Genomic DNA, 10,402 nt, shown 5'->3' on the forward strand with positions numbered 1-10,402 from the left:
CGGGGCCACGCCCTCACCAGAAAGCCCCGCCCCCTTCCGCCCACGAGCCGCTGACCTCTCCCCCCGCGCGCCCGCCCCTTCCCCACATCGAGGCTGGAGGGGAGGCCGACCTCAGAGATAGACGGGAGAGACAGAGATAAGGGAGAGACACAGACAGAGGATGGGGGCGGGGGCGGGGGGGGGGGGGGGAGAGGTAGAGGAAGAAGGAAGAGACTGAGGAGAGAAGAGGAGGGATGAGGAGACAGAGGGGGAGATGGAGGAAGACAGAGGAGAGAGAGGGAGAGGCCGAGAATAGCAGGGATGGAGGAGAGATGGGGGGATGGGAAGGAGAGAGGAGACAGAAGTGGAGAGATGGAGGATGAGCTACAGTAAAGAAGGGAGACAGACAATAGGAGGGACAGGAGCTAGAGGAGCGGCATGGTGGCCCAGTGGCACCTGCCACTTGTCTGCTACGGCACCTGAGGCCAATCACTTCCCTTCTCCGTGCCTCAGTTTTCTCACGTTAAGTGAGGTACTCAAGGTCTCTTCTCCCTCCTTAGACGATGAGCCCCGTGGGGGACAGGGACTGTCCGATCTGACTGATTTGGATCACTTCAGTTCTTAGAACTATGCTCGACACGTGGTTCTTTAATATAATAATCAAAATAATAATAATAGGAAGAGGAGAGGAGGTAGACTGAATAAGAGGAGTGAAAAGATGGAGGGAGAGAGACTGAGGAGAGCAGAAGGGAAAGTGGGAGAGAGAGATGGAGAAGGAAGGGAGAGACAGAGGGAAAAACTGAAGAGGGAGATGCAAAGACTAGAGAGAGACAGCAAAGGGAGGGAGAGACTGAGGAGGGAGGGAGACAGAGGAGGGACCGACAGAGAAGGAAGAAACACAGGGAAGAGGAAGAGACTCACAGAGAGGAGAGGGAGGAAGGCAGAGAGACAGAAGAGACTAAGGAGGGCAAAGACCGAGACACAGACCAGAGATTTGGAGCCAAGGAGAGATCTCCTCTAATGGCCCGATTGACACCCAACCACATTAGTTCTCACAACTTTATTAAAGATTTTTTTAAAAACCTGAAAAAATTTCCAGAGTCCTGAGGGAAGAGCCCCGACCGGCGTCTGCCGGGGAGGTGAGGAGGGGACGGCAGTCCGGCCGAGTCGGCGCATCCCGACTCCCCTCGCTCCCAGCTCCCGCCCCTTGGCGCCGAGGCCCCCCGACGTCCGTTCTGGAGGCCCAGGGGAGATCGAGCCTCGGTCCCCGCCGCATCTCCCAGCCCCCTCAGGAGCTGTTCTTCTGCCGCTTCCAGAAGCGCTTGACGTCGCCGTGGCCGGCCGGGGTGACCACGATAAGCCGCTTAGCAGGGTTTTCGAAGACCAGGACGCCCAGCTCCCGGGCGTGGGACAGCAGCAGCTCAAAGTCCACCTGGCTCAGGAACTGGTTGTACAGGACTCCTGGGTCCCCCAGAACCGTGGTGGAGGGGAGGGCGGGTCAGGACACACACATTGGCAAGGGGTAACACCCCAGCACTGTCCCTCCCACTACCCCCAAAGGGGACCCAGGGGTTCGAGCCGCCCTTCCCTGATGCCTGGATGCAGGCCAAGCTGCAGTTCGTAATCCATCGATCGGTGGTATTTACTGAGTGCTTTCTGGGGGGTGGAACACTCTATCAAGCACTCAGGAGAGTCTAATTCTACAGAGTTGGCAGATGCATTCCCTGCACACAGTGAGCTTACAGTCTGGGACGGCGAGTGGGGGGAGAGAGACATTACTACAAATAACTTAAAATGTATAATTTTAAAATATGTGCATAATTTAAAGACTAGCACGTTGCTAGTCTCAGTTTCTTCGCCTGTAAAACGGGGATTAAATTCTACTCTGTGAGCCCCACGTGGGTCAGGGACTACTGTGACCAAACTGATAACCTTCTATCTAACCCAGCACTTAAAATGGGGCTTGGCTCACAGTAAGCTCCGAACAAATCCATCATTATTATTAATTACACTTTCGCAAGTGCTCAGCACACTGCTGGGCACACAAGAGGGGGTCAATAAACGTTACTGATTTGGTTGACCAGTCCCTTCCTGTCTTGGGAAGCAAGTGTCCCAGCTGTAATTTATTTATATTAAAACGTCCGTCACCCCTTCTAGACCGTGAGCTTGTCGTGGGCAGGGATGTGGCGTGACACTCACCCTCGGAGAACCGCAGGCGGTCCCTCTCCAGCTCCCACAGCCGGATCTGGTCGGTGATGGTGGGGGGCAGCACGGGGTTCTTGGGGAAGGCGGGGGGAGCAAGATTGGGTGAGGAGAACGTGAGACCTCAGGCCCCTCGGCCCCCCCCAACTCTCACCTCCACCACCCCTCAGCCCCTCTCCCCTGACTCTCCCAACCCCCGGCCCCCAGACCTGTTTCAGCATCACCGGATGGGCCCGCGTCCTCAGGAAGTGTATGATCTTGGGGGAGACAGAATGACATCAGGGTTGGGGGGGATCTTGGGGAGCCCGCCTCCGTAGCCATTGGATCGGAAGCCCCCGAAGGGCAGGGGACCCGGGCTTTTGCGTCTGTGCTTGACCCCCCGGGAGGACCTTAATCAATACCACCACTGAGAAGGAGCGTCGCCTAGAGGAGAGAGCCCAGACCTGGGAGTCAGAGGACCTGGGTTCCCATTCCGGGTTCCCATTCCGGCTCTGCCACCCGACTTCCGTGTGACCCGTCGGGCAAGTCGCTTCACCTCCCTGGCCCTCAGTTCTCTCATTTCATTCATCCAATAGTACTTAGTGAGTGCTTACTATGTGCAGAGCACTGTACTGAGCGCTTGGAATGTACAATCATACCTCTTCTCCCTGGCCCCTGTGGAAAAGGGATTCTTTCTGACCTGCTTATCTTGCATCTTCTCCCAGTGCCTAGTACAATGCTTGGCACAGAGCGTACCACAGTTACTAATGATTACTGCACTGATCTGTCTGATTTTTCCACCGTCGGGTGGATAAGACTCCACTGGGCGTCGGAATCGATTAACTTGTATTTCCCCTCAGCGCTTAGCCCGGGGCCAATTCAATAGCACGATTCCATAAAGAATTGGCCCCATTCACATCGAGGGGCTTCTCCCTTCGTCCCCACCACACTCCCTTCTGTTCCCCTTCCTGGGGCTTGGGCCGACATTTTTTTTTTTTTAAATGGCATTTGTTAAGTGCTTACTATGTGCCAGGGACTGCGCTGAGCGCTGGGATCGACGCCAGCTGATCAGGTTGGACACAGATCCCTGTCCCACGGGGGACTCACGGTCTTAATCCCTGTTTTACAGGTGAGGGAACTGAGGCCCAGAGGAGTGACTTGCCCAAGGTCACAAAGAAGACAAGTGAGGGAGCCAGGATGAGAACCCAGGTCCTTCTGACTCCCAGACCTGGGCCCTATCCACCAGGACACGCTGCTCTCCTGAAATCAAGCCGTCCCGCTGCTTCTGCAAGCCGTCCCTGACTCTGCCACAGCTTTCCGGAGGAGAATCCCCACTTTCCTCCCCCGAGGGTCAGCCTCGCCACCCTACTGGGTACCCAGTCCTGCCACATGCTGTGCTTTCACCGGGCGGGGATCCCGGCCACAGCTCGGCTAGGGGGCAGGTGATTTCAGCAGGCGGGGATCCCGGCTACGGTGGGAGGCGGCACCCCGACCCCCACAGAGTGGATTTTCGAAGAACTGGATGGACTTCTTTAGCACCCTTGGGTTCCATCTCCCTCCCCCAAGGTCCCATTCCTGCCCAAGCCCAGCTCAAGGTCACGGTCCGGCTGCCCCCTGGTCTCCCGATCACGGTCCTGTTGATTCCACGCCCCACTCCCGTGCCTCTGATCCCACTGCCCCAGCCCCCCCGGTCTCACCATCCCTTACACCCCCAGTGCCACCTATCCCCCTCTGCCAGTCTCCAACTCCCACACCGTAGTCCTGGGCCCCAGCCCCGGTCCCGCCTCCCCCTGGAGTCAGAGTGCAACTCCCACTCCGCCCCGCCGGCCCCCGGGCACCTGCTGGGCGGTGATGCCGCTGGCGATGGCCTGCTGCACGCTCTCTCGGGTCACCTGGGCCACCACCATGTTGGGGAAGCGGTACAGCATCTCCGAGAACAGGGCGATCAGGGCGATCTGCAGCTCTGACTCTGCCCAGGGCACACGGGCCCCATCAGCCTAGTCCCTCCCCGCCCCCCGGCCCCGGGCTCCCCCACACCTCTTTCCCTCACCGGGGCCCACCAGGCTGCCCCCAGCCTCACCGGTGTAGGCATACAGTCGGTAGTTGGTCTCCACGACGATGAAGCCGGGCTGGTGGGCAGTGCCCGTCGCCCCGGACACGCCCGACGACAGGTTGATGGCCAGACGGGTCGGGTAGTACCGGCGGGACTTCCTCTGAGGGGAGTCGGGGACAGAGTCAGAGGAGCTCCCACCTCACCCCAGCTCCCTCAGAGACCACCCCCCCCCGCCCACCCCCCGCCTACCTTCCTCTGGAAGACCAGGCCGAACTCCCGCAGGTGCTGGAGGAAGCTGAGCAGGGAGTCACTCATCCCCTCCACCGAGTAGTCCTGGCGGTGGGGGCACCGGTCAGGGCCGGCGGCCGCGGCTCACCCCACCCCTCTCGGTCGGCCCCCAGCCTCCAGCTCCCGCCCCGCTTCGACCTCCCGCCACCCCCAGCCGTGCAAACCTTGCCCAGGGTGGAAAAGCTGAGCTGGAAGAGGAAGGACAGAATCTCGACCAGATCCATGCCACGGGTCTGTGGGGAGAAAGCACGGGCCGACCGGTGGGAAACTCCCTCAGCCACTCTGCTCTACCCACCAAGGGCGGCCACGGAGAAACGGGGAGAAACAGAGAGAGACAGAGACGGAGAGAGGCCAAGGCGGATCACGACAGGGAAAGAAAAGGGGAGAGGCACAGGAGGTGGGAGGGAGGGGGCAGTCAGCGATCAGCAGAGGGAGAGAGGCGCTGAGGGGGAGTGCTGGCGGTTGGAGAAAGGGGGCCAGTTGGAGGTCAGAGGGAGAGGGTTGGGCTAGGGTGGGGCCGGGTCGGCCGCCCCTGGAGAGGCGGGTCCCGCAACATGAAGTACCAGAGGTGAGCCGGGGGCCGGGGGCGGGGCGGGTAACTAGGCACTCTGGAAGTCCTGCGGCATGAAGTACCAGAGCTGAGCCGGGGATGGGGGCCCGGGGTGGGAACCGGGGGCGGGGGCAGGGACAGGGGTGGGGTGGGTACCTGGGCGGTCTGCAGGTACTGCAGCATGAAGTACCAGAGCTGGGCAGGGGTGTCCAGCAGCAGGAACTGGAAGCCGGCGGAGGTGATGCACGGGGGGTCCCCGGGCTCCGAGCTGGAGTCACAGGGAAGGTGTGGAAGGGGACGGTGACCACACGCCTCTGGGCCCCCGCCCCCACGCCCGCCCTCCCTCCGGCTGGCCAGCTGACCTCTTCATGAGCCCAGCCTGGCTGAGGAGTTGGGCCAGGTCTTGGCTGACGGCGGCACTGGGGGATCCGACCATGAAGTGCAGGATGACCTGCGGGGAGGACGGGGATGCCTGGGTCCAATCCCGGGGATGGGAGCCCCGCGTTCTGTGGGAGGTGGGGGAGCGCAGGCCCCTGACCTCGGATTGGAGGGCCCGGTGTGGGGGCGGGGAGCGCGGGGGCCAGATCTCACCTCCCACCGCTCCTCGGCGTACTTGTCCAGCGATGGGACGTCCCTGGCGTGCTTGTCTGGGCCCAGCTGGCTTGTGTCGTCTGACCAAGCTTGGCCCCTGTGGGGGGTCACGGGGCCCGGCTCAGAGAGTCACGGGGCCCGGCTCGGAGGGTCACGGGGCCCGGCTCGGAGGGTCGCGGGGCCCGGCTCGGGGGTCAGAGAACTGGGCAGTTGGGGTTCACAGGCTTGGCTCAAGGGCCAAGGGGCCTGGCTCAGAGGGTCATGGGGGGCGAAGTGTCACGGGGCCTAGCTCTGGGGGTCAAGGGGCCTGGCTCAAAAGCTGCCTGACAGGACAAGGCCTGAGGACTCCCGCCACGCTCATCCTCCCCCCCTACCCAATCCTCCGCCAGCAGCACTTTACCACCAATCCCTCCCCTTTCCCAATCCTCCTGGTCCCTCCCCTCCATCCAATCCCCCTTGGCCCCCTCCCCCGTCCTTGCCCCGCCCCCGCCCTCGCCCCATGCCAACTGGTGGAGCGGCCAGACCAAAGGCCCTCCCAGGGTTCCCCGCTGTCCAGATCGTTCGACTCTGCCGCTTCCCCCGGCTGTCACTTCATCTTCACGTCCATCTCCCCCTCTAGACCGTAAGCTCCCGGCGGGCAGAGATCGCATCTACTCTCCCATGCCCCTCCCGGGCCAGTGTTCTGCACACGGCGGCGGGCTAAACCCGGCCTATCGATCGGTGGATTAGAGGGTCGTGCTGAGGGATGGAGGTCGGGAGGCGGGGAAGAGGCAGGCCCGGGAGGGGGCGAGGGGTCACATACCCACCCAGGAGGGCGACGCGCAGGTTCTGGCGGAAGATGGGGTTCAGGATGAGGCCCTGGAGGCCGCCGGGGAGCTGCTGCGTGTGCCAGAGGCGGAGGCGGCTCAGCAGGCCAGTGCTCTCCTCCTGGGCTCTGAAATTCATTCACCCAGTCATTCGATCGCATTTATTGAGCACTCACTGTTGACAGAGCCCTGTCCTAAGCGCTCGGGAGAGGACGACATAACAATGAATGGACTTATTCCCTGCCTACAAGGAGCTTAGGATCTAGAGACGAGCTTACAGTCTAGAAGCACGGTGATCCCGGAGGCTGGACCAGGGGCCTGAGCGCCCAGGGGTCAGGAGGGCCCACGGTCTGAGCCAGGAGGTCTGGGTTCTAGTCCCGGCCCTCCCCCTGGGTGACCTGGCCAAGTCACTTCCCCTCTCTGGGCCCGTTTCCTCGGCTGCAGACTTGGGAGAAGACGCCTTTCCCTCTCTCTTAGACCCCGAGCCCCGTGGTGGGGGCCGTGTCTTCTGCTGAAAGTAAGCTCATTGTGAGCAGGGAGGGAGCGTTTCTACCACCCACATTGTCTTCTTCTCTCAGGCATGTAGTACAGTGTTCTGCACACAGTAAAGCGTTCAATAAATACCACTGGTTGGCTGATTGGAGGGAGGCGGGGGAGAGGCTCAGAAAGAACGCAGGCCCGCCCCAGGAACACAAATAGAGGCAGAGCACCAGCCCGGAATCATCCCCTCCCGAGAATCCCCACAGATCTGATCCTGGTAGCCCCTGGTGGGTCACGGACTACGTGATGAGCTTGTATCTACCCCAGCGCTTAGTACGGTGCCTGCACACTACCAACATTCAATCGTATTTATTGAGCGCTTACGGTCTGCCGAGCACTGTGTGCTGTGCAGAGCACTGTGGAGCACCATCACCATTTGGTATGCAGAAGGCTGGGTTGCCGTGGGCTCTGGAAGTCTGGGACGCTGAGGGAGGGAGATTTTGGGGGTGGGGGAGGGTCAGGGGCAGGCTGGGGACGGGGAGACTCACTTGTTGAACTCTTTCTTCACCCACAGAGCCACGGCGGCCTGGGGCAGGGGCTGCTCCAGGAATAACATCCGCATGACCCAGTTCTTGGCCAGGGACGGGAGTTCCCTGCGGGGGGAGCGGGGTCAGCAGTGCTGCCGCCCGCCCCCTCGCCCCCCGCCGCCCCCGCTGGGGGAGGGCCGGGTCTCGGCCGGTTCTCCCCGACTCCCGGCACCATGTGGGATGGGGCTCACCGGAAGACGGCGAGGCAGGTGGCGGGGTGTCCGTAGAGGCGGTCCAGGATGCCGGGGCTCAGGCCCCCCAGGAATTCCTGCAGGTTGCGGCACTGCAGCTTGCCCCGGTGCAGGCCCGTCCGCAGGGGGCCGCTCTCCATCGCCTGTGGAGGGGCACGGATGGACACGGGCTGCTGGCGAGTGGGCTGCTGGCGAGTGGGCCGTGAAGACGGCCCCCACCTCACCCTCTCCTTCCTCTAATCTCTTTTCATGTCGGTCTCCCCTCGAGGACTGTAAGCTCCTTAATAATAATAATGTTGGTATTTGTTAAGCGCCTACTACGTGCAGAGCACCGTTCTAAGCGCTGGGGGAGATACAGGGTCATCAGGTTGTCTCACATGAGGCTAACAGTCTTCAGTGTGAGCCTCACGTGGGACAACCTGACGACTCTGTGTCTACCCCAGCGCTTAGAACAGTGCTCTGCACGTAGTAAGCGCTTAACAAATACCAACATTATTATTATCCCCATTTTACAGATGAGGTAACTGAGGCCCAGAGAAGCGAGGTGACTCGCCCACAGTCACCCAGCTGACAAGTGGCAGAGCTGGGATTCGAACCCACGCCCTCTGACTCCCAAGCCCGGGCTCTTGCCACTGAGCCACGCTGCTCCATACAACCGAATAGGCAGACGCGTTCCCTGCCCCCAGCGAGTTTACTGGCCGCTCGGTAGGCGCTCAATAAACAGCGCTGACCGACACCGCCTTGCCGACCTGGTAGCCTCGGGCAAGTCACCTCCCCGCGCCTCGGTTTCCTCACTTGCAGAACTGGAGGTAAATTCCGGTTCTCCGTCCCCCTCGGGCTACGAGCCCCTCGCCGGGCAGGGCCTGGGTCCGCTCGGGCTGCACGGGAGCTACCCCCAGCGTGTAGCACAGCGGTTGGGGCAGGGTGAGCTCTTAGCAAATCCCCCTTCGGAATTGGGATGATCCCTTCCCAGCCTCCAGCCCCTCCTCCGCGCTCACCCCCGGGTCCCGCGCCGCCATCGCCGGGGGCCCCGAGGTCGCCTGGGTCCGGGGGGAGAACGAGGAGCGGCCAGGAGGCCGGCGGCGACGGCGCCAGGGGAAGGAAATGGGCGGCACACGGCCCCGCCGCAAGGCACACCGGGAAACGGAGTCCGCCGGCCGGAGCGCCCTCCTTTTCCAGCCTGGACTACGACACCCAGAAGGCACCGCGGCCGACGCGACCCGGGCGCGCCGGCACATTCGGGCCGGGTGGAAACGCGAGGTGGGGAAGCTGGGTTCCGGGGCGCTTTCCTTTCCCCACCCTTCTCCCGCTTTTCATTTTAACGGCATCTGTTAAGAGCACTGCGCTGAACCCTGAGGTAGATCCAAGGGAATCAGATTGGACACAGACCCCGCTCCTCTATGGGACTCACAAACTTAATTGCGAAGCAGCGTGGCTCAGTGGAAAGAGCCCGGGCTTGGGAGTCAGCAGAGGTCATGGATTCGAACCCCGGCTCTGCCACTTGGCAGCTGTGTGACTTTGGGCGAGTCACTTAATTTCTCCGTTCCTCAGTTCCTCAGGGGATGAAGACCGTGAGCCTCATGTGGGACAGCCTGGTTACCCTGTATCTACCCCGGGGTTAAAACAGTGCTCTGCACATAGTAAGCGCCTAACAAATACCCCCCCCCCCCGCCCCCCAAAAATCCCCATTTTACAGAGGAGGGAACTGAGGCCCAGAGAAGGGAATGCGTCAGGTATGTTCTATTCCGTCAAGAGCTTAGTACAGCGCTCTGAACACAGTAAGTGCGCGATAAATGCAATCGATCGACTGACTCGCCCAAGGTCACATAGTTGACGAAAGTCAGAGCTGGGTAGAGAGCCCGGGTCCTTCTGACTCTCGGGCTCGCTGCTCCAGGCGGGGGTAATAATAATAATAATGCCGGTATTTACTAAGCGCTTACTACGCGTAGAGCGCTGGGGTAGATAGAGGGTAATCAGGTTGCCTGACGTGAAGCTCACAGTCTTAATCCCCATTTTCCAGCTGAGGGAACTGAGGCCCAGAGAAGTGAAGTGACTTGCCCACTCTCACACAGCTGACGAGTGGCAGAGTCGGGATTCGAACCCGTGGCAGGGTAGGTAGGAAGGGGAGATCGGATCGAGCGCCATAAAACCGAGGGTGAGGAAGCTCTGCTTCATGTGGGCGTGAACGGGCAGCCAGTTGAATCCTGCAGCTCTCACCCCAACTTGGCCACATACAGTGGGTGAAGGTCTTGGAGAGGGAAACTGGGGCCCGGGGACAGATCCCTGGGCTGAGGGGGGGAGAAATGAGGTGGTGTTTGACTCCTTCTGGGAGCCTTGGTGTTCTAGCCCATTCCCAGGCAGGGCAGAACCCTGAAGGGATGGGGAAGGAGGAAGGGCGCTTTCAAGCACTCAATCCCCTTGCCGCCTCCTACCTCACCTCCACTGCTCACTACAACCTAACCCCTGCACTTGACTCCTCTAATGCTAACCTTCTCACTGTACCTCCATCTCGTCGACCTCGCCTTCCACCCCTCGCCCACTTCCTGCCTGGAACGCCCTCCCTCCTCACACCCTGTCAATTACTGTCCCTCACTTCAAAGCCTTATTGAAGGCCCATCTCCTCCCAGAGGCCCTCCCCGACTAAGCCCTCATTTCTTCTTCTCCCACTCCCCTTCTTCATCACCCTGATTTGCTTC

The 10,402-nt window shown here is 61.1% G+C and overlaps 1 protein-coding gene across 3 annotated transcripts; it reads right to left on the reverse strand.

Moving 5' to 3' along the window:
• Window positions 1-1,024: 1,024 nt before the first annotated feature.
• Window positions 1,025-8,830, reverse strand: GTF2H4 (general transcription factor IIH subunit 4). 3 transcript variants are annotated; one of them, XM_029054861.2, is made up of 14 exons: window positions 8,705-8,826; window positions 7,707-7,849; window positions 7,477-7,581; window positions 6,445-6,576; window positions 5,643-5,739; window positions 5,414-5,502; window positions 5,208-5,319; window positions 4,666-4,734; window positions 4,463-4,546; window positions 4,241-4,373; window positions 3,999-4,129; window positions 2,391-2,438; window positions 2,179-2,257; window positions 1,025-1,440 (listed from the first exon to the last, which is right to left on the reverse strand). In XM_029054861.2, exons 1-14 carry the CDS (start codon window positions 8,723-8,725, stop codon window positions 1,268-1,270), a joined length of 1,416 nt encoding a protein of 471 aa, XP_028910694.1. In that variant the 5' UTR covers window positions 8,726-8,826; the 3' UTR covers window positions 1,025-1,267. The 3 variants fall into 3 exon arrangements, with proteins under 3 accessions (XP_028910694.1, XP_028910695.1, XP_028910696.1); XM_029054862.2 differs by lacking the exon at window positions 8,705-8,826 and adding an exon at window positions 8,502-8,677; XM_029054863.2 differs by lacking the exon at window positions 3,999-4,129 and having other exon boundaries at window positions 1,302-1,440; window positions 8,705-8,830.
• Between the last annotated feature and the right edge of the window lie 1,572 nt (window positions 8,831-10,402).

The sequence above is a fragment of the Ornithorhynchus anatinus genome, chromosome X5 (genome assembly GCF_004115215.2).
Source record: "Ornithorhynchus anatinus isolate Pmale09 chromosome X5, mOrnAna1.pri.v4, whole genome shotgun sequence".
In the NCBI taxonomy this organism is placed as follows: Eukaryota; Metazoa; Chordata; class Mammalia; order Monotremata; family Ornithorhynchidae; genus Ornithorhynchus; species Ornithorhynchus anatinus.